At 38.8% G+C, this 24,249-nt stretch overlaps 1 protein-coding gene across 2 annotated transcripts in view; it reads right to left on the bottom strand.

The window, feature by feature from the left end:
- AP2B1 (adaptor related protein complex 2 subunit beta 1) overlaps positions 1-24,249 on the bottom strand; it is a 129,939-nt gene that overhangs the window by 47,291 nt on the left and 58,399 nt on the right. The window contains exons 14-17 of one of the 2 annotated variants that reach the window (XM_004706968.3): positions 20,350-20,542; positions 6,146-6,187; positions 5,151-5,297; positions 3,852-3,997 (exon numbers count right to left, since the gene is read on the bottom strand). In XM_004706968.3, coding sequence (XP_004707025.1) covers positions 3,852-3,997; positions 5,151-5,297; positions 6,146-6,187; positions 20,350-20,542 — 528 coding nt within the window. The remainder of the gene's footprint in view (positions 1-3,851; positions 3,998-5,150; positions 5,298-6,145; positions 6,188-20,349; positions 20,543-24,249) is intronic. The other variant, XM_004706970.2, reaches the window with a different exon arrangement.

Genomic DNA, 24,249 nt, shown 5'->3' with positions numbered 1-24,249 from the left:
GTGCCAAGCCCTGCCCTCTGAGTCTGAAGTCTATTTTGGGGATTCCTCAGGGACTTCATTGCTTTGCTCCCCTTGCTGCTCTGTTGTGCTCCCTTCGTGGAGGGATCAGACTGGGCACAATTCCCACATCTTGTTTCCAGTGCGGCCCCTGCAGCACTGTGGGTCAGTGAGGGAACATCATGCTTCCTGTCTTTCTCTCCCTCCCTCTTAGTTTGCTCCCATGTGGTCTGGGCAGGCCTGCCACTCTCCCCAGGCTCTAACTTCCAGTGCAGTCTTCTGTAGTGCAATCTTCTGGTGAGTGGTCGATGTAGCTGGGGTTGGGGATGGCCCTGCAACTGGGGTCTTAATGAGCAGCCCTCTCAGATACAACTATTAGTCTCTCCTCCTTCTGAGGAAAGAAGAGTAATGAAAATAAAGGACACATGTGAACAACTAGTCCAATGGACTAATGGGCCACACAAACAGTCTCCAGGACCCCGAAACTGGAACTACCAGTATCTGACCAACTGCTTTGAAAGGGATCACATTAGAAGGTCTTAGGTAGAGTGGGAGGAAAAAACTTATGGAACAAAACTCAGACTCATAAAAAAGATCAGGTTTATGGGCAATCAGAGCCTCAGTCCCTCTGAGAGGGACTTTCAGGTCAGGCAATAAACTCACTTCTATGGCTCAATTTTCAGCCAAACAATAGACAGGTCTATAAAAGGTATAATAATACTACAGAAGTATGTATACATTAGAATAATCAACCATTTGGGAGATTTATCCAAGGACAAAGTTTGGAAGGGTTAGGAAAGAGGGAATTGGAAACAGGAAAGAGGGAGAGGAGGTGAGATAACTGATACAACATTGAGGGGAGTTGCAATGAATGAAATGAAACAATGTATATAAATTGCTGAATGTAAAAGTGATGATCTCTTTGATCTGCTCTGTAAAACTTTACCTAACCAATTCACCAAAAGAAGAAATGAGAAGAAAAAAATGTGTTACAGACCTGCTGAGCAAGGACACAGAAAGTGAGAACGCAGGGCTATCACGACACGACTACCAGAACGACTATACTGTGGAGCAGCTGGGCCTGCAGACTTACAATGTGACCTAGCAATGGCACTCCAAAACACACTTCCACAAACGGTCACAGTTGCTTTAGGCATAAAAGCCCCAAACTAGATACAATCTCAACTATCCTTCAAATAGTGAATGGACACACATCCTTGATATACTTATTAGTGGAACGCTACTTAGCCATAAACTGTGAAATGCAGTGCGGACACATGCATCTCCAAATCACTGTGCTAAATGAAAGAAACCAGACTGCTTTTTAATATGTGACCCTATTCATCAGAAATTATAGGAAAGGCACAATTAAGAGTAACAGAAAGACTTACTACAAAGAACAAGAGACACCATAGTAAATAAAGAATAGAAATTAGAAATAAGAAATGCAACTAAGACAAAGAAATAAAAAAGGTCTGAGGTCACCACAGCCCATGAAGTAGCTTTCAGAAAATCAAGCCAGATTCTACCCAAGCTGACAGATCTGCCTGCCCCCAATTTACAGATGTATCACAAAAACAATCGTGGGAAACTTCATAGATAAAGACCAATTCCTTCTACAGATATATTTCATGAAGAAAGAAAGTGAGAGGTAGGAGAAACCTGTAGGTTAAAAGCGTTAAGGCAGCCCCGAGGCCCAGGTACCACTATCTTTTGAGGCCTCTACATATTGGTGGCCATGACATTTAGAACCAAGAGCCACCGCCACAGCCATAAATAAAGTGTAGCGTCAAACCCCACCAGGGGTTCTACTCCCTCCTCACCAATTTCAGATATCTTGTTGCTCCCTTCTCTCTGGGTTTGTTGGCTCACTGCCAGCCAGCCCCCTCCCCCAAACCGTTGGTGAATGCAAAATATTTAAAGAGAAATTAATGAAGTGTCTCAAAGACAATAATTTTGGCCATGGTTCCTCTGGGCTACAGATAGGGTACCAAATGCCAGAAAGATGGTTAGGGGGTCTGGGTCAATGAGGATGCAATGCTGGGGTTTCCTGAACAACGGTCACTGTACATCATAATACTGAGTTTTGTTCCAGTACCAAGACGACAAATCCTCATGGATTTGTCTGCTGCACAGACAGACACTGTCAGAACATAGCCACTCCCTAAGCAAAAAAGAAGTGCTCTAAAGTATACATGTCATTTTATTTCATTCTTTTACCAAAAGTAGACTGAACATTAACTGAATATTTGATAGTATTGAAGAATTACTGCTAGCTTCTTGTTATAATAATGGGGTTATGGGCAAACAGTCACTTTCTTTTAGAGATAAACACTAGAGATTATAGCTGTTACACATTAGGCTGCTAACCACCAGGTCAGCAGTTCAAAGCCACAAGTCATTCTAGGGTATTATGATGAAGCTTTCTACTCTTGTAAAGATTTAGTTTTAGAAGCCCACAGGGGCAGTTCTACCCTGCTTGAGTAAGTACGATATTCGTGCAAAAATATCTATTTTTATTATCCGAACTACAAATATAGATAGATGTAGGTTATGTAGATCTCTGTTATTACAATATATTCCTCCAACAGCTCTGACCTGGAATATGGCAAGCTTTTAAAAAGTGGAAGGAAATATAACTCGCAAGGAAAACACAACCTTTGTAAATACTTGAGTAATTTCTATACTTGCGAAGACCTCAAATATAAAGTACAAGTGTATTTCCAAATGATTATAAATAAATCACAGAAATATAAACTGTCATTCATTGATTTTAAGCCCACATCAACAATCCAATTACTAAAAAAAAAAAAAAATCCAATTACTTATCAGAAGCAAGTTTGAATATATTGCATTTTCAAACAAATGGATCTACCATTAGATTGTAGATGTAAGATTCCTGAGGCACAATATTAATTAAAAAACCACAGGTGTTTCAGAATTAGAGGACAGCATTTTATTCCATCATGCCCTCTTCCTTAAGACTGAGAATTAACTTGTAAAGACTATGTCAGTCTGCAGGGATTACTCAGTCAGCAAGCACAGACTGTCTTCCACATTTCTGACACCAACTAAAAGCACATAACCACACCCCGCCCAGAGGGAGAACAGAAACCCGAGGGGACTCCTAGGAGACAGCGGTTGGTGTGAGATTTTAAAATAATTAACAATTTACAACCTATCAAGGGGCCATGATGGTTGTGGGGCGTGGGACAGGGAGAGAAAAAAAGAAGAGCGGATCTCAAGGGCTCAATCGATAGTCAATGTCTAGAAAAGGATGATGGAATATACATACCAATTTGTCGGATACAGTTGATGTGTGGGTTGTAACAAGAGTTGTAAGAGCCCCCAATAAGACGATTTTTTAAAAATAATTTTTAAAAACTTCCCAGTAAACAACACACACACACACACACAATATATATATATATATATATATAGTAGCAAACTGAAGTTCCCATGTTCCTAAGGCTCACCTTGTGTGGGGAAATCATTTCCCCAAATCATTTAGGAACATGGGGACTTCAGTTTGCTACTACAGACTAGTACATACAAATATCTGAGGCATAAGCAAGTATTTGTTGAATGAATAGTTTAAAAGCTAATGTTTTATTAATAAAAGGAATTCTTTAAGAATCAGTAAACACTGAAGTTCTGGTTTCCTTATACCATATGAATACGTTACCTGACAAGTTTTCTTAAGAGTCCCAGATTTGAAGCTGACAATTTGCCAAGGTCAAGGCTCACTCTCTATCCAGTATCTGCCAACACGAACATTGTCGACAGAACGTTCTCTTGTTGGATATAATGTACACTGTTATCTGAGGATCAAGCTGGGGGTTTTGATTTCTCACCTATTCTTGTTAAATTGGATGGCAAAGTCTGTCATGTGCTGCAAAGCTTTGTTGGTAAAGTTCATTTCCATATAAACGTGGCCTTGGCGGTGGATGAATGTTCCTGAAATCTCCAAGCCTTTAGCCTTTACTGCAGGCAGCCAAACCTACAAAACACAGCACAGAGCTAAACAGGACCACGGGACATTTTGCCACTGTCAATTACTTAATAAAAAGGAGGAAATCAATATTTTTATCTTCCCGGGGAATTACGATGAGTTTTATACCGTAATACCAAGTCAAAAATATAAAAAGTGTTGGATAAAGTTGTATTTTTAAAATTAAAAGGTCAATTTCCATTACTTAAGAATCAACCAGTGGTGACAGTGGCGATACCAGGAGGGTAGAGGGAGGGTGGGGTGGAAAGGGGGAACGGATTACAGGGATCTATATATAACCTCCTCCCTGGGGGATGGACAACAGAAAAGTGGGTGAAGGGAAACGACGGACAGTATAAGATATGACAAAATAATAATTTATAAATTATCAAGGGTTCATGAGGGCGGGGGGAGTGGGGAAGGAGGGGGAAAATGAGGAGCTGATGCTAGGGGCTTAAGTGGAGAGCAAATGTTTTGAGAATGATGAGGGCAACAAATGTACTTTACACAATTGTGCTTTACACAATTGATGTATGTATGGATTGTGATAAAGAGTTGTATGAGCCCCCAATAAAATGATTTTTAAAAAGAAATAAGAATCAAAAGGGAAATAAAGAATAGACACACACAATGAAAGTCCAATGAGTATGATGTATTTTTCTATTAGTAGTTTTGGTAAAAGGTTTAACTCTATTAATGAAAATATCAAGTCTTTGAAGACTTTTTATCAGTACCCAAACCACTGTCTTTAGGTGCATAATCAATCATTTCTGATGTATATATTAACTGCTGCTATAGTTTCAAGTGTTGCTTAAGCAATATGAATGCCTATTGTTTTTATATAGTTCATTCTTTACCCAGCTCTGTTCCCAGAATCTTATTTCTCCTGGTCTACCATGGTAACAGTATCAGCACACTCATGAGCTATTCTGACCACTAGAATACAATACTGACATCTCTGTGGGAGGTACAACCAGGCTCAGATTGATGATACTGCAAATAGTGATCATGAAATTTTGAGACCACTTTTGATCTTCCTCTTAAATCCTCCAAAACAAGGGCACAAACTCTGGACCTATTACCAGTGAAAGAAACACTGACAAGAGAAGTCTAAGTCACTGGGTCCTGTCCCAAGAAAGGATAGCTATGCGATCTTACTTACCGCCTTAGGAGCCACATATCCTCCAGGTGCCATGCCTATTCCAGTGGAGAGTTCAAAAAGGTCATTCAGACCACTGCTGACCACAGCAGGAGTAGGTGAAGGAGCAAAAGTTGCAGGCACTGATGATGGGATGAAGGACTGTCCAACCTGTAGAAAATACAAACAGGGGGGATAGGGAGATCAGAAAGAACAGATAATAGTCCTTCAAATGTTGCTACATATTTTAGTGGCATTGATAGATCAGTAAGAAAACACTGTAATTACAAGGTTTTTAGGAGTATAAGGTCACAAAGAGTCAGGACTGACTGGGCAGCAGTGGGTTTGGCTTGGGTAAGAGTGGAATTAGTATACTCCTTATCTTTTTTAATCACTACAGTTCTTTTCATATCACTAATAAAAAGGGCTTTACTCTTTCACAGATAGAACATTCTTTAGAAGCCTTATCAAGAGAGGACTAGGATACAGGAACGGTCATTTAAGAGTTTGTCTGTTTCCAATGTTAGCTTCCATGATTCTGTGCAAAAGGCCTTCGAGGTACCCTAATAAAGGGGATGTGTGTTTCTGCAGAAGAGGGCGAAGTACCAACTTAGACAGCAATTCCATTTCCACTTGGGTCCAGCCACATCTTACTCCCCCAAATCAGGCATAAATAGCAGGAAGCTCTCCAAGAGGAGATGGATCTTCATCCTGCCCCCAATTCACTCCTTATTAAAGAGAGCCTTGCTATGAGTTCACCTGTCTCTCTCTAGATGACACCAGGAAGACAAAGATCCCTGTAGACACCAGAGCACCAATCCCTAAAGATGTCCCTAAACCAAATGCTGCAAAGAGTCCTTTCAAGTAAGCCTCTACTACTTTCGACTCTTCATACACTGTTAGAGAGGTGTCAGTGTGCAGTGCTAGATAGCAGCAGTGGCTGGTTTGAGAATGTGCATAGGAAAGGCATCAAATAAAGGGCAGTGCTTCCCATGGTGAAAAAAATGGATGGCACTTACTGCCGGACTTCCTCCAATGCCCCCGCCAAGGTCACTGCCAAGCTGAAAGAGAGAAAGGAGAGAGAGGAGAGAGAGGTAGAGTTCATTTAGCTAAGTACTGGATGCCCATATAGAATCTGTAAATTGTTCTACCAATTGCTGGAAATACATGCTATTTAACTTGCCTCCCAAAGGATAAAGAAAGCCTAGATTGCAAAGAAATACGAGTATGTCTTAGGGGGATGGAGTGATGGCAGTGACGACGTTTGGGAATTTTGAGAAAGGCCATTTGAAAGAAGATGGAACTGGGACATCTTGGGGATGTTTCAGATCCAATCTTTCCACTGTAATATTTAGGAACAAACCCAAACAGAATTACAGAGTTTATAAATCCTAAGAAGCTCTATCACCAAGCAATAATGTGTACTGAATAGATTTTACTTTTTCTTTAAAAGAAAAATTAAGGGAGAAAAACAAACAAAACAACCCAAACAAACCAAAGTGTGCTGCCAAACCCGCTACCCTACTGAAAAGGTGGGGACCAAACCAGTATTGAGCTGCAATTTCAAATTTCAAAAATTACAGGTGGTACATAAATTATTTTTTAAAAATTATTTTAGAGTTTGGAAGTGTCTTTAAAAAAAAAAACATCGCTGGAACAGAAAGGTATCATGCATGGGGAAGTGGGAGGGAGGCATGCAATGCTTCAGATGCCTCTCACATTCCTTGTCAATAAGGTCAAACACTGTGACTTATTTGGAGTAGACCATTTAAAAAGACGCTAAGTAGTGGAGATTAGATGGCAGACAAGAAAGTAATTCCTCGTGGTCTTACTCTTGCTTTTGTTCCTCAGAACTCTGATAGAACTCATGCTGAAAGCCAGCTTCTGTGACACAAGCATTAAGGAAGAGCAGAGGGTGAAAACTGCTCGTGTGCAAAAACACAGACACACATCGTGTAACACCAAGTGCCCTGTTTTAAACACAGACGCACATATCGTATAACACCAAGTGCCCTGTTTTAAAAGCAAAATTGACCTTTTTTGGGAGTGGGGAGTTTACAGTTCCACGTTTACTTTCTTCCTAGTTCCTAGACATTCTGTCTTTAAGTTCCTTTGAATCATCAAATGCATGGTTTGCTCTACAATTAATGTCTGTCATTTGGTGGTAGATTTGGTAGAGAGAATTTATTTGTCATCTCAATGAAGTCATAAAACAGAGTTGCCAGAAATGAATCACTTATAATTGAAAAATAGTGAAATCTACAACAAAAATCTATTGCTATCATGACATAAAATAATACGAGCAGACTTCCTAACTGGCATTAATGAACCTTTCTGCACTAAACAATAAGAGCATTCCAAACCACAAAGAGCCAACATCCCCAGAATCTGGTTCCTGAAGGCTATGTAATGACACAGTATAGAAATCACATGCTTAAAGAAATGTTAAAAGGTCATTACAAATAAGAATTCAAATAACTAGAAAAGTGTTAAGTCAGAAAAGATATGACACATTTTGTTCCCCATCCCAGTCAATAGAATAGCACACTTCTGCAGCAAGACATCTATATCGCATGGAATTCCTAGATTTACTACATATGAGGCCCTGTGGAGAAGGTAAAAGTACCAGGCAATAAGCGGAGTGTGTTTTACTGATATGCATGTTCTACAAATTGAAGATTGGTGGCACTCCTGTATGAAGTCAGTCTACACCATTTTCTCCAACAACACGTGTTTCCAACATGTCTCTGGGTCACATTTTGTTAATTCTCACACTAGTTCAAACTCTTCGTAATGCTATTGCACACTTAAAAGATTAGAGTATAATATAACCATAACTTTCATATGCACTGGAAAACAAAAATTCATGTACTTGATATTCGCTTGGTTCTGGTGGTTTGGAATGGAACTGATAATATTTCCAAGGTATGCCTGAATATAAATTAAGATGCCGGTTTTACAAACTAGCTGGAGAAATGAAACATAAATGTATCAAAGTAAAAAAGGGAATTTCTGAGGAAGAGTCTCCCCTTCCTGTTTCATGGAGAATGAGGACAATGGTGGACAATGAGGAGGCAGTGTTTGAGCCCCAAAAGTGGGATATAAAAATCAAAATGGTGAGTGAGAGTGTGTGTGTGTCAAGTAGCAGAATAGAGGCAGAAGAATCAGAGAGAATGAGTAGTTCAATTAGGCTCCAGCACAGGGTAGATAGATGTGTGCGTGTTTGTGTTTTAAGCCATGACAAATAACTTTGCAAAAGGCAAGCTGATCATGGGAAGTGTAAATTTTTTCCTGGAGGTTTCTTAGATTAAGAATCAAACTTTCCCAGAGCATTGATCAATTATGCTCCCTTACTAGAGTTTTCAACCTGCTAAACACAGGTGACTTGCTTTAAGGGAGGCTTCAAAAAATACTGACTGACCAATTTGTATTCCCAGAGACAAATTTAATTGTTCTGGGTATAGTTTGAGAACCAAGATTTTGAAAAGGCTTTCTCAGGTAATTATAATGTACAGTCAATGTTGAAAGCTACATCCTAGAAGATGAACTATTATTTGGAGTCAGACAACAGTCATGTGCTTAGAAATGATGCCGGAGCGTACTCTCGAAGAAAATGAAGTCAGAAATGGACCACAGAGAAAGCCCCCGAAAAGGGAAAGGTCTCTCTGTCTCTCTCTCTCACTCACTCTCTCACTCACACACACACACACACACACACACACACACACACACACGTCTCTCTCTCTCTCTCTCTCTCACACACACATACACACACACACTCACGAAGGAACTCTGCAAAATGTTTCATTTGTTGTGTTTTGATTTGGCTTTATGATTTTCTTGATTGACCCACCTCTACTCAGTTTAACCACTGTTCCAAATCTGGCCATGCTTCGAATCCAAGCTTGAAAGAGAAGAATTCCTTATGAATCTGGTTGGCACTCAATAGCAATAAAGAAAAAAACAAACTAAAAGGGAAGCCATTTTACCACATATGCTAAATTCAGTAAAAAAACATTGAGAAAAGGTATGTGTTGGTAGTGTTTAGACCAAAGGAAAGAAAGGCCATTTATAGTTTTTATCTTCTCAGATGTCATCCCTGTATTCTTTGAGTATTATGTGAACATTAGCTGGAAAGGATCTGATTGTATTCTCCCCACTATGCTGCTGGCTAGTCTTATTCAAAATCAGGAATGAGGGAAACAACAATCCTGAAGCTCCTTTATTTTCAATACATCAGATACTATTCCGGTAAAATCAAGAAATGTGATCTTACAGAGGTCAGATTCAAAGGTGTCAGAAGCACAAGAGCTGCATCACCACAAAGGTCAGCTTTATCCAATGATCCAATGTACAGAGAATGAGGGACAGGGCATTTTCAATATACATTGTTAGCTAGACTATTACTTAGCATCCTTTCCTCTTGACTAAGAAACTGGAGTGGAGGTGATCTTTCTCTTTTAAATCATGGCACAGCGATAGCACAGTGATGGGGTGTGTGACTAAGAGATGGCAGCAAGAATGGGAGCCAATTATCCAGTGAATGGTCTCTCTTACCTACACTGACAAGCAAGGTGGAGGTGATATTAATAAAGAGAAAATGCTAGAAAGCTTAAAATAAATACACAAGAAAGTTGAAACACATTTGAAATGCTGAGCATGGCACAGGATTTTCCTGTAGGTCTGTAGCTCATACAGCTGAAGGAATGGTTCCCCACCCCTTCCCATACTTTCGGTCAGCATACCATCTCCTAAGTGAAAATCCGCATATGTGTTTCTTTTAGTAGTATCGTTCCCCCTGTGAGCCACCTAAAGCATAATAGCTGTCATCATTAAGTGGCACTGAGAATAAGATTCTGCCCTAGAGTGGCCACTTCACCATTTGTGAAGTAATGCCAAGTGGGATGCGGTCCATGCTGAATTACACAGCAATGTGTCACAGCACTGGGAATTCATTAACTGGATGGAAAGCAGTGATGTTTTGGTGATTTGTTCAAATTTATAGGCTACAGGGATTTCAGCAGTTAAAGAAGCTTACCAACAGAGCCAGAGTGAGCCAAGAGTTTGACCAGAGAACCTGCATATGGCCTTGGGTGGACTAGAGACACTAACAGGAAGGCCCATAGCCAACGGCAATTTGCTACAAAAGCAGAAATAGGCAGAGGACTCAAGACTAATGTTTTATCGAATACACCAGACTCAAAGGAATACCACCTACTGAGGTGAGCACAAATTAAACAATTAATTAATCTAGGTTAACTCCTTTGAGGCACATCTGATCAATTTAAAGTACTCTCAATGGCCTCTAAAATTGAGGAGCTGTCTCTGGGTAACTGAAGACATTTCTTCCTTACAGGCTTAGATCTTAAGCTCAGATATTTTCTTTGCTTCTGTCTATAGAGTTTTATTTGGTGCTTTATGGAACTTTATTACTCAACTGTACTCCAGTTCATACAGCTCAACAATAGTTCTGATATTCAGGAGTCAATATAGAAAGACGTAAATGGCATACAATAATTCCATGACAACAAATTTACAAGATCCTATTGGTAACAAAAATATGAAACTGTTTTTTCGCTTCTAGAAGCACATTTTATCTCCTAAGCAAAAAGTCCCAGGGTGTTTGTTCCAGCTACCAGGATGGATTTTACTTCAAAAAACATTCAGAAGTGTCACAAAATGTAATCAAATGAGTTAAAGTACTTTGTAGTCATGTAAAACTGTTAAATACATGGATGGTAAGTTTGTGGGAAAGCACAAATGAGATGCAGGCATATAAAATCATAACAGACAAGACTCCTTGAAGGGAAGAGGCATCTACAAGCAGAAAAGTTGGAGGCTGTTACAGATTATGTTGTTTTGGGACAGAGAACAGAATGCTCTAGTCCTGAGAATGGCCAGGTTTCTCGGGTCAGACAAACATCATTTTTGCATAAAGAAAACCCCTAGCGAGAAGCTCTGCACCCTGCATGATTCTCACTCACCGCCTCTAGCACAGAACATCTGTGTTTTACTCACAATACACAGGCATTTGACTGTGTCGATCCTAACAAACTGAACAACACTGAAAAGAATGAGAATCCCAGAACACTTCACTGTATTCACGCGTAACCTGAACATGGATCAAGAGGCAGTCAGTCATTTGAACAGAACATGGGGAACTGTGTGGCTTAAAATCAGGGAAAGTGTGCATCAGGGTTATATCCTCTTACCATACTTTTCTATCTGTATGCTTAGTAAATAACCCAAGAAGCTGATTATATGATCAATAAAAACTCAATGTAAAGAAAACTAAAATCCTCACAAGTGGACCAACAGGTAGCATCACGGTAAACAGAGAAAAGTTGAAATTGTCAGCGATTTCATCTTGCTTGGATCGACAATCAATGTTCAGAAACAGTAGTCAGTCAAGAGATCAATTGCATCGGGCAAATCTGTTACACAAGACCTCTTAGAAGTGTTCAAGAGTAAGGATGTCATTTAAGAAGACCATGGTGCACCTGACCCCAAACAGGGTATTTCCAATCCCCTCACATGCATGTAAAAGTTGGACACTGAATAAGGAAGAAGAAGAATCAATGCATGAGAATTATGGTGCTGGCAAAGAATATTGAAAGTATCATGGACTGTCAAAAGAACAAATACATCTGTCTTGGAAGAAGTTGCCCAGAATGCTCCTTAGAAGGATGGTAGTATATTGTGGACATAGCAGGCGAGACACAACAGCACCTAAAAACAGCAATACAAGAATATATACTTATTTATCATATGCTTCCCTTAGTACAGGGGCTGGGGAATGTCTGGCCCACAGGTCATGTAAGGCCAGCTAAATCATGAATACCAACTAACATCACATGTTTCATTGAAAAGCTGCAGGCACTACATTAGGGTAAGTTAATTAAATGTTTGACCAGTATGGCCCGTGAATGATGTTATAAATATCCAAATGGGACTCCCTTGGCAGAAAAAAAAGTTCCCTATCGATGCCTTACTAGAATAGAATGTAAGTTTGCAAGTACTCTTTTGTTCATAACTATAGACTTGGGCCTGGCATCGAGTAAACCCTTAAGTATTTATTAAATGAATATTCTAGTTAACATATAAATAGGTTACTAGCAATATTGTTTCTTGGGGATTCTATTTTGAACTCAGTGGTTTTAACAAAGGGAAGAGAGAAAGAGAGAGATTAACAAAATTATTTACCAGAAGGTCTAGATCAGTGGTTCTCAACCTGTGGGCTGCAACTCCTTTGGGGTCGAACAACCCTTTCACAGGGGTTGACTAAGACCATCGGAAACACATATTTCCAATGGTCTTAGGAATCTAGACACTGATCATCTATTGTTTCCAGGCGGGTCCGCCCAAATGCAGATATGCTGATCTGGTGAGAAAGAACCTATCTCAACCTTCACACTGACCTTGGCTTTCTATGCATACGTCATAAAACGTAGCAATGTAGTTTACTGTTGTTATATTAAGACTGTTACCCATGCTACACCATGCTTCAAGACAAAATTACATTTATTTTTAATTAGAAATAAATATTTCACAATATATAATTACATATTTTTTTTGTGATTCATCATTATGTTTTAATTATGTTCAATTTGTAACAATAAAAATACATCCTGCATATCAGATATTTACATGACGATTCATCACAGTAGCAAAATGACAGTGATGAAGTAGCCATAAAAATAATGGTATGGTTGGGGGGGGGGGTCACCACCACATGAGGAACTGTATACAGGGCCAAGGCATTAGGAAGGTTGAAAACTACTGGTCTAGATCAATCATACTACACTGTATTTACTGTGCCAACATACATGAAAAGAACCCAAACCACACTAAACTCACTGCCATCAAGTCTGCACAGGGGAACGATAGGGCTTTCTACTCCTGTCAACAGCTCTCTGAAACTCACAGGGGCAGTTCTACCCTGTCCCATAGATAGCGTCAGTATGGAAAGAACCAATTGGGGTTAAAATAAACTTCCACAGACGAAATTCCTTTCTTTGGAGGAAATGTGTTATCTAGAAAGGTTATAACAAGTTTTCAGCAGAAAAACCTCCCCTCAACGTCATTTAATTGCCCTCAAAGTACTACAATTTACAGTTTCAGTAGTCCTGTCAGTGTGTAGCGGGCTACACATTAGGCTGCTAACGACAAGACCAGCAGTTCAAAACCATCAGCTGCTCTGTTGGAGCAAAAGGAGGCTTTTGACTCCCGTGAAGAGTTAGTCTTGGACACCCACGCGGGCAGTTCTACCCTGTCCACTGTAAGTTGGAACCAACTTTATGGCGCTAAGTTTGAGTTTACCATCACGCAATCAGCTCTGCTTAACAGAGGGTGTGATGAACAACCTTATTCCTTTTACCACGAGAGGTGTACAACCATAACTAGGTTCCTCTGCTCACACATGAATAAGCTGTCCTTCTCTAACTTTCATACACCTCTTCCAGACAACACTAGCATAAAAGTTTGTACAGGGCAAATATGTCTTGCATTTTAAGTTGTAGGCTATAGTACACTCATGTTTATTATGTGATTATCTTAATTACCAGCATGTAAAACTGAAACTGCGGGATGTCAAGCCACGTCTAACCTGAGCCTCAAATGTGCTTTGTACTCTACTGCGCACTCCTGAAACGGTGTGCCCAGGGTTGAGAAGGACCAAAGTTCTGTGCACTTTTTTCTAAACAAACGGGAAGAATCATTAAAATAGTGGAAAGAGTACAAACACTGAATTCTTTAAGAGGCCTTGGGTTCAAATTCCAAATCTGTGACTTACTAGCTATGAAACTTAGTTTTCTGTAAGCTAGAACACAACACTAATTTCTTTGCAGGAGCGATAATTTGGTTTTCATGATTAGAAATTCCGAGTTCTGACACATGGACTGGCACATAACTAGGCATTCAACAATGGGTAAATGTTCTCCAAGACAGGCTGAGGCCAGCCACCACTAAACCTCTGGTGGTAACAAAAGATGCACAGCACAGGAGAATTTACTGAGGAAAACTATGCCCCAATTCATGAAGTTCTCTATATACCAATACTTACTTTAAAAACTAAGCTCTTAAATCACTGCCAAGATTCTCCAGAGGAAGAAATATGAAGCTGCAAAGCTTGTATGTATAATAGATTTTTTGTGGGCTTAAAGACATTATTACAAAAATAGCTCATGAAAAGGATAAACAAAACAAAACAAAACCAAAAAAAGCATAAACCTGTAAGAAACAGGGTGGGAGGTTCTGAAAAACATAACAGTGGCTTCAGCTGTGCCTGTATTCCACTCCACTCACTCCCGCTGGGCACAAGCACATTTCTAGCATGAAGCCTGTCTTCAGCTCAGAGAAAGGGCACTCTAGATAATGCCCCCTTTCCATTTCTGACGCACAATAGCAGCATTTATCTAAACAGAATAATGCACAGCACCTTGGCTGAATACAGGGCTGTAATTTAGCCATGGCCTTTGCTGACAGGTTCAATTGTTATTTTAGCAATCCTTACAGAGGTCAGAATTATTAGGAGTCCTGGTGACCCAGGGGAAGAGTTGCTAACCACAAGGTCAGTAGTTTCAATAGCCCAGCCTAGAACTGGGAGGAGGAGGAGGCTTTCTTACTCCTTGAAAGATTTATACCCTGGGAAAACCCAGAGAGGCAGTTCTGTTCTACCCTACAGGTAGCTATGAGTCTGAACTGACTTGATGGCAGTGAGTTTGGGTTTGTGTCTCTACAACATGTGGTGCATCAGGTCATCTCTCACCTGACACCAAACCAGAAGGATCTATCAAAGGAAAAGTTACACTAGTTAGGGCAAGCAGTTTATGACATTAAGCAGCAGCGATACCCCCTCCCACACACACACACACACACACACACTATCATAATCCCAATTCTACCTTACAAATCCAGCTAGAACAGAGGATGTACACTGGTATAGACAAGAACTGGAAACACCAGCCCCTAATAAAACGATAAAAAAAAAGTAGAAATAAAATGTAAAAAAAAAAAAAGAACTGGAAACACAGGGAATCCAGGACAGATAAACCCCTCAGGACCAATAATGAGAATAGTGATACCAGGAGGTAAGGGGAAGGTGGGGTAGAAGGGGGAACTACGATCTACATATAACCCCCTCCCTGGGGGATGGAAACAGAAAAGTGAGTGAAAGGAGACATCGGACAGTGGAAGATATGACAAAATAATAATAATTTATAAATTATCAAGGGCTCGTGAGGGTGGGAGGGTGGGGAGAGAGGGGGGAAAATGAGGAGCTGATACCAAGGGCTCAAGTAGAAAGAAAATGTTTTGAGAATGATGATGGCAACAAATGTACAAATGTGCTTGACACAATGGATGGATGTATGGATTGTGGTAAGAGTTATACAAGCCCCCAGTAAAATGATTTTTAAAAAGAAACAATAATAAAAGTACAAAACAACAATAATGACAAAATACCTATGAGGGGGCTGCAGAAAACTTTGGGGAAAATTCCATTATCTTTTAATTCCATTTTTCCACAAACCTTTTGAAGCTCCTTCACACAGCTATTACAACAAAGAAACAATTCTACATAATTAGCATACTACTGATTCTACAGGTGGAAGATATCAACCTTGTAATATATATTACTTGAATTTACTCTACATAAAGGCACAGTCAGTCACATTTACAATAACAAAAAGAGGAAATCACTTGTGGAATATAAGCAAAAGGAATATGCTGAAGAGCAAAGGTAAAATAAGGATCGGGTTAGTTTTAGTAAAGAGATTAAAAAGAATATGTACTGAAGTAAAAATAAAAAAAACTATGTAGAATGTTCATTGTGATGCGAGTTCAATGCTGAGTAAGTATTCCATTAAAAATCTGCCGCTCTGCCTAAATGCTTTAAGATTATTGAGGAAAGGTCACATCAAGAATCACAGGCATGTGGGCATGTACAACTGGCTGTTTGCTTTATGTCCCAGCAAACACCGCTGTCACACCTTCAGTTAGATTGAGGATCACAATTATTGACAGAATATTTGAACCTTCAGGTGTGTTGTGGCTAATAATAATGGGTGATTAGTCCCTGAAACATACAACAGTTCTAGAAAAGGCCAAACACTAAGCTCAATGCTATCGAGTTGATTCTGACTCATAGCAACCCTCTAAGACGAGTAGAACTGCCCTTATGGGTTTCCAAGACTAAAAATTGTTTTTAATTAAATCATTTAATTGGGGGCTTATACAACTCTTTATCACAATCCACACATACATCCATTGTGTTGAGCACTTTTGTACATTTATTTCCCTCATCATTCTCAAAACATTTGCTTTCTACTTGAGCCCCTGGTATTCGCTCTTCATTTTTCCCCTCCCCCCCCCATCCAAGACTAACTTTTGATGGGAGTAAAGTGGCATCTTTCTCCGGAGGTGGGTGTGGTTGGTGCATTCAAACTGCTAACCTTGCAGTTAGTATCTCAATGCATAAGTTACCCACTGCAGCCCCAGGGCTTCTTAGAAAGAGCCCAACCTTATTAGATTTTCATCTTCTTTCATAAATGGACAATGAAAGAAAATAAGTAAAATAAAATCTAATGGGAGGATGGCCAGGATATGTAAAGGGATGATTAAAACGATCTTGTTAAAAGAGGAACAGCAAATGGGTGAGCAGTCTTGTTAAAAAACAGTTAAAGTTTTTTAGAGACTGATAGCAATCTCTTCAGATACATTCTTTACTGGTCCTTGTGCTCAAAGTCTGTTTTTAGAAAGACATTTCCTGGTTTAAATAAATTAAGCACAATTTAACTTCAAAAAAGGTATTTTTTTTAAACTTTAATTAAGAAAAAAAAAAAAGTCCCCAATTTGCAGTCTCTATGGAAAGTGATCCAATATCAAGATATTGGAACTGAGCAACTAAATATAAATGGTAAATTTGTCAAAGTCAACTTCTGGCTGATTTCTGATAGATGGGCTAACAGAAAACCATAATGAAAAATTCTAGAGAGGTAAAAAAACCAAGTCAAGGCAGAGAGGCTGGATCAGAGAGGTGCCAAGGAGGCTCCCCCAGGAGAATGTGCAGCGACAAGAGCGCACAGCTGTTCTGTGAAAGTGACTGTCCTGTCTTTAGGATCAGCTCTTGCACTTAGCTTTCACTCTATTTGAAATTTTAAGTGTTCTCAATCCTGGCCACAAAGTTAATATAACCTGGGTAATGTACAAATACCAAGTTTAGACCCTGCCTCCCAGAGATAGTTTAACTGCAGGAGTGTTGGGCCTAAGCAGTATCAAAGTTTTTTCAATACGGTTCTAATGTAGTACTGGCAGCCTGGTAACACAGTGATTAAATGCTCAGCTGCAAACGGAAAGGCTGGCAGTTTGTGTTTAGCAGCCACTCCAGAAAAGATGTGGTAATCTGCTTCAAAATTTTGTTTTTAATTCTATTTTTTAAATTGGGGCTGAAGTGAAAGTTTATAGAGCAAGTTTGTTTTCCATGCAATTTATACATAGCTTGTTTTGTAGCCTTAAATGCAATTCCCTCTACTTAACAGCACTACCCTTCTGTGTAACAACAAGGAAACAAAACGATTACTGAACTAACCACAGAATTAAAATCTGAGCCTTGTCTCAAAGGGGAAATGGGTCAAATTGTACCAGGCAATGAAAGATCTTTAAAAAAATAATGTAAAAGAATGTCTTGTAGCCCTCAGTTTAGGGCAGGTGGGACTATTCCTTCCTGCCCTAAACTGAGGGGCTACAAAAAATTTTCTACAAGAAAGAGAAATTTTACTTTCTTTCAAGAGTTTATTCTTTTTCTGGAGAAGAAGGCACCTGTGTTTACCAGATATTAATAGCACAAAAACAAATGATGAACAGTTCAGACTGCTCAGTTATCTCACACCCTTACTATGCAAAGTGTGGTCCAGGGAGCAGCAGCTTGTGAGAGTTTATTAGAAATGCAGACTGCTTGCTACCGGCCAACTAAAGTGGAATTCACAGTCCAAGACAGTGCAAGCAAGCCTTCGCTGAAGAGATGTCTCTGTTGACATAGATTAAGAGACAGCTTTACAAATTCCCTCTTTAGATAATGTGCACAGGAACAATGAAAACATTTATAAAATGGTAAAGTCCACTGCGGTCTTAGAAACTCATCTTCCACACAGTCAGGTTACACTGGCCTTGTGATTCTCGCAGTGACTGTAAACTTACCATTTCCAAATACAAAGAAAAAATAAGTACTTTCACTCACTCACATTTTGATTTCTAGGATATATTTAAATCCCAAAATACACAGAAGAAATATCCATGTAAACTATTTTGGGGCTATTAAGACTAAGAATACTAAACAGATATCCCAAATTAAGAAAAAATGTAGTACATTACTGGGTCTACATAACAAAAGCTATATATTTTAATATTTAAAAACTCCTTAAAAAATCCCAAAACCCACAAAACTCCATTGGAAAAACAACTCAGTCCCCATCCCTGAAAACCAAACCAAACCAAACTAAAGAAGTGCACTTGCCTCTTTGGCTACGATTACACAAGCAGGTTTTAACAATAGTTATTTTATCTGAAGTAGTGCTTGCAGCAATTCTGACAAATTCTGACAGCTACACAAAACAGACACACAAAACTCAATCCATTTTAGGAGCCAGCAAGAACTAAAAAAAGAAAAACAAATCACAAGAGCCCTTTCTTCCTCCATGTATCCAGTTTAATTTTTCTTTGGCCTTTTTAGGTTCAACAAATTCACTTGTATTTTGCCACCAGAGAAATGTATTAATTAACTTATTTATTCAAGAGAAATTATTAAGAAGGGTTGTTAATAGGAGAAACGTGAGGAAAAAGCTAATATTCAACTCATGGTTGGTTACTGTATCTACAGAACAGGAAGCGCCAGTTTGTTTGTATATGTGTATATAAACGGATCCCTGGGAACCTGCCCGACCATTTAAATACTTTTCTTGTTAGACTTCTGAGTCTACATGGAGGCTAAATAAAAATGAACATAGAAAGCCATTCTGATCCTCACGAATAGCTAAGACTGTTCACAGAAGATACGAGTATCTAAGGCAAATGTTTACATTGCTAAGAAAGACAAGAGTGTTCATTTGTGTCAATAAAAGTTGGAGCATGAGACCGTAGGGAAGCAATGACTTTCAATCAGTAAAACACACAACCCAGCGATGTGACTACACTCCCGTTTCCTTATACTCTGCCACATATGACATAACTGCACCTGTACTAGCTGGCACTAACCCCAGACACAATCCTGCTCAGAAGTAGAACAGAAGATGTTAGTGTATACAGCAGAAAGCAAAGTTGTTTTATGTGATCTGAGAATATATATTTTCATATCTATGGCATATGCCTCCCAATTTCTGATGTTGGAAATTAATCAATTTGTTGGGCAGCTTGATAGTCACTGTATCAACAAACATCTTATTTGTGTGGAGCTAAAAGTGTCTAATTCCAATATAATCAGTATCTAGCTTGCAGGGAACCATGTGATAATGAGACCTGTTATTTTCCTGGTCTTCTCTCCACAAATGAAAGGTCAACCTTAATAGCTCTCATTTATCTTGTGTAACAACAATAAATAATCTTGGTTCCTACTGGTGACACATATTCACAAACACTATGGACTCAGGAGCCTTTTAGTATTAGAATCCTGGAAGCTAATTAAATTGGAAGATTGAGGGGTAAGGAAGAAGTGGACAAGAGTCAAAAAGAACCAATCAAGCAGTCTTCCCAACTGCAGTAAAGGCTTATTTTATATCCAAATGGCTGCTTCAAAACCTTTTAGAATTAGGCAAGGTATAAACCAATAGACAAAATGTTAAAACTTTTTTAAAGCTTCAACATAGGACAATTTCTTTGAGCCCAGTTTAATGTTGTTCAGAACAAATGGGGAATTTTTAGAGGATAGCCAGAGTTAAGAAATGAAAGCAATAATCAGCTCTGGAATGGATACTAAACATTAAGATTGCTGAATAATTGTTGGATTAAACACGAAAAATTCCATTTTGAAGGAGGCAACAAAATCATCTTATATTCTTGCAGGTACATCCTATACCAATGATGAACAATATTATAACTCTCTAAGGACAAATAATATGGTCCACTATCAAAGGACACTATTGTTCGTCAAAATTTCCAGCTCTAAAAAGCTGAATCAAGCCTTCTAGTACATGAAGAACGAACAATTACCACAAGAGGAAAGAAATATGCTTACCAGGCTATCTAGTCCTCCTCCCAAGAGATCCACTGCTCCCATTTGCATGGAAGACACCTGTGGCACATTGACTGGGGGACCAAGGTCAAGATTCAAAAGATCCCCTAGAAGGTCACCTTGAGAGGGTATAACCTGAGGCTGTTCCAAGTTGGTTGCCGTGGTGGTGCCAACAGGGCTGTCGCCCGCATCAGTGCTGCACATACACACACACACACAGAGGACAAAAGAGAAAGTCATTATCACTGAGTACATCAAGAAAACAAAAGAACAAGCTCACTGCCATTGAGTCAATACTGACTCATAGCGACCCCAGAGTTCACAGTACAACTGCCCCTGTGAGTTTCCAAGACTGTAACCGTTAACAGGAGTAGAAAGCCTTCCTTGTCTTTCTCCTGCAGAGTGGCTGATGATTTCGAACTATTGTCCTATCGGATCACAGACCAACATGTAACTACTACACACAACCAGGATTCCTAACTAGTACATAAGAAGATACTTAATGATTTAAAAAAAGAGGGCCCCCCCCACCCCACCCCCGCACATCTCTTATTTTATAACCTGGTATTGACAGGTTATTTTATAACCTGTTATTGTTAAAAATGATCGAAACTCTTGGCTCTATCAAAATATAGTTGATAAAAATGAAAAGAAACATTTACTATGTAGCCTAGCCACCACTTGTTGTGTGTTGCTATGATACTGGAAGTTATGTCACCAGTATTTCAAACACCAGCAAGCTTGCCCAAGGTGGAGCTTCCAGACTAAGAGACTACGAAGATGGAATAAGCTGTCTACTTTGATGGATTAACTAGCTAACATCTTATGAATAACTGGAATACCGTCAGATTTAATATCGGAAGATGAACCTCATTGGGTTAGAGATACTCAAAATACGACTGAGGAAGAGCTACCTTCTCAAAGTACAGTCAATCATAATGAGGTAGATGAAGTCGAGGTTTTGAGTCCTTCATTTGCTGATGGGGCAAGACTCAAAATGCAAAGAAACAACTCCAAATAATTATTAATAATTGAAGAGTGAAATGTGTAAAGTATGAATCTAGGAAAATTGGAAGTCATAACAATGAAATGGAACACATAAATATTTATATCCTGAGCATTAGTGAGCTGAAATGGACTAGTATTGGCCATTTTGAATCAGATAATCACATGGTTCACTATGCTGGAAATGGCAAATTCTAGAGGAATTCAGTACAAAGAATTAGTAATAATATCTATACACACAGGAGGAAATCCAGTTCATACATCCGTTATTCAAACTTATATACTAACCACTAAAGTTAATGATAAAGAAAATGAATTCTACTGATACCGTCAGTCTGAAATTGATCAAACATGCAATCAAGATACCGGTACATTGATAATTATTGGTAATTAGAGTGTGAACGTTGGAAACAAAAAGGAAGGATCAGAAGGGGGAAAACAGCTTTGGTAACAAAATTGAAGTTGAAAAATCACATGACAGAATTTTACAAGCCATCCACTTCTTGTTGCAGATACCTTTTTTCAACAACTTAAGTGGCAACTATACACAGACTTTGCTAGATGATTTTCAGAGGAATCAAATCTCTGTGTGAAGAGATCACAGAGCAGCTCAATATCAACTGTTTCTATGTAAATTCAGGTTGAAGTTGGAGGACATTAAAACAAGTCCTTGAGAGCTGGAAAAAGTTATTTTCCAAAGACTAGGGAGGAGAGGATTGTCGTAATATATGCAGGGGGGGGCTTCATATTCATTTTCATGGGAAAATGGAACCGAAAGATAATGGAAATTTTCCATAACTTTTTGAAGCTCCCTGTGTATCTGACACAGGATTTGTATTCAAGTTATATGCATATAAAGAACTACTATATCATTCAGTAAAAAAAAACAAACCAACTACTGATAGCACAAAGTAGATGAATCTCATCGACATTATCTTGACTGAAACAAGGCAGATCTCAGAGTACACTTTACACGGCTCTATACTCACACGATGCGCAGGACAGAGCAAAACTAATGGACAATGATGGAAGCCAGAAAATAGCGATGACTTTTAGAGCGGTTACTGAGACCAAATGGTTACGAGGAACCCTCTAGAGTGCTGGAAATATATATTCTACATCTGACCAGGGCACAGTTATATGAATGTATACATATGTAAATGTTCATGCTGGATCGTACATCAATATATTTAAAATTTTCCACAAAGACAATCCCAGGCCCAGAAAGCTTCACTGACTTCTTCTCTACACGTTTACAGAAAGAAAAGGCTATATACTCACACAAACCCTAAAAGAAAAGGAAATTGGAAAACTGAGAAATTTTGAAGGTTTTCAGAGCAGAAATTGAATGACATTAAGGAAATATTTGTAACTTTATTAGACTTTGGGTTTTTTTTAAGGTCCCTATCTGCTAGAGATACCAAGTAAAGAAGTAATTATGGATGAAATTATATGATGTCTGGGATTTGAGTAAAAATATTTCACACTCCTATGAGAAATAAAACAAGATTAGCAAAATAGTGATAATAACAGAAGTTGAGTGTAGATCCTGAGTTTGTTATACTATCTTGCATGCTTTTTAAGATTTACATTTAAGAAGTAACAAATACACTGCAAAAATTCAATTAATAAGTGTTTTCCTAACAATAACAATGAAGGTAGATTTCTACAATACTTGGAATATAAAAGAAGGCATGGGGAAAATATTAAGACTAGTAGTGCTCCTAATAATCATAGTGGAAAGTAAAGAGGTGATAGAAAAGGCAACACGCTATTGCTCACTTTTGTTAAGTTTCAAGTAAGGAAAATGAACAGCAGAGTCCAATAAGCAGTCAAAACAGAGAGACTCGTCAGAACTAGCAATGTAGACTTGGGAAGACATTGACAGACACATCTCTGATAAAAGCATCGCAGCAATGGGGAAGGGTACGAGACAGTGGTCAGGGGAAGGGATCTAGAATCAAACAACTGAGATCAAGTACTGGTTCCAATTCTAATTGCACATGAGTGACAACCTCTTGGAGACAAGGTTTACAATCAATGAAATGTTAGCAATTCTCCATAACGCAAACTGACTGCTATCAAGTCAATTCTGACGGTGAGCATCCAATGAGAATAGAGAATAAACTGCAACCCCTGTAATACATTCGCAGTCGCTGTGGCTACCTGAGAAGTTCCCTAAGAAATCATACACAGAAGCACACAAGTAGAAAAAGTTCAGAATGACCTTGTGGTACAACCACGATTAATGATCACAGAAGAGAATGAATATGGAACCACAGACACGAGAGAAAAACAACCTCAGAAAAATGACTTGGAAGGAAAAAAGCCTCAAGAAGCCATGATGAGAAGCATCTAGATGGGGAGCCAGATATAAACAAAGATGTCAAAAGGAGGCATGATTATATATATACACCTGGCAAGAAATATATGAAATTTCCATTACAGGTATTTTCCACCCGTGAAATTCTATCATCTTCTGACAAGTGCCACTTAGGAAATGTGACATCACACCTGGATTTATTGGTACCTCTAAATAGAAGGCAGAATAGGTAATGGTGCACATATTTTCTTTCACTATAATGGGAAAGGAAGGGATATATGAGAAAATGAGTTAAGATGAAAGGAGGTAAATGATATTGTAGTTTCTGAAAGTTAAGAAGCTGGTCAATCAGTACTGTGCATCTTTCTAAATGATATATATATATATATACATGCATATATATATGAAAATTAATATAAAAGCTTTCCCCATATGAACTCACAGGAAATTAACTGTCATCCCTGTGATATTTTTAAAAGGTGAGATTTTCTTAAATCAGACTATTTACCACCTCCCTCCCATGGAGCAGTTGTTAAGCATATGCACAGTAAGCAATAGCCAAGTAAAAAGGACCT

The sequence above is a fragment of the Echinops telfairi genome, unplaced genomic scaffold (genome assembly GCF_000313985.2).
Source record: "Echinops telfairi isolate 266 unplaced genomic scaffold, ASM31398v2 ScPeMD7_7458;HRSCAF=8496, whole genome shotgun sequence".
Lineage (NCBI taxonomy): Eukaryota > Metazoa > Chordata > Mammalia > Afrosoricida > Tenrecidae > Echinops > Echinops telfairi.
The sequence above is the reverse complement of the archived record's forward strand: the minus strand, read 5'-3'. Positions and strand labels throughout refer to the sequence as shown.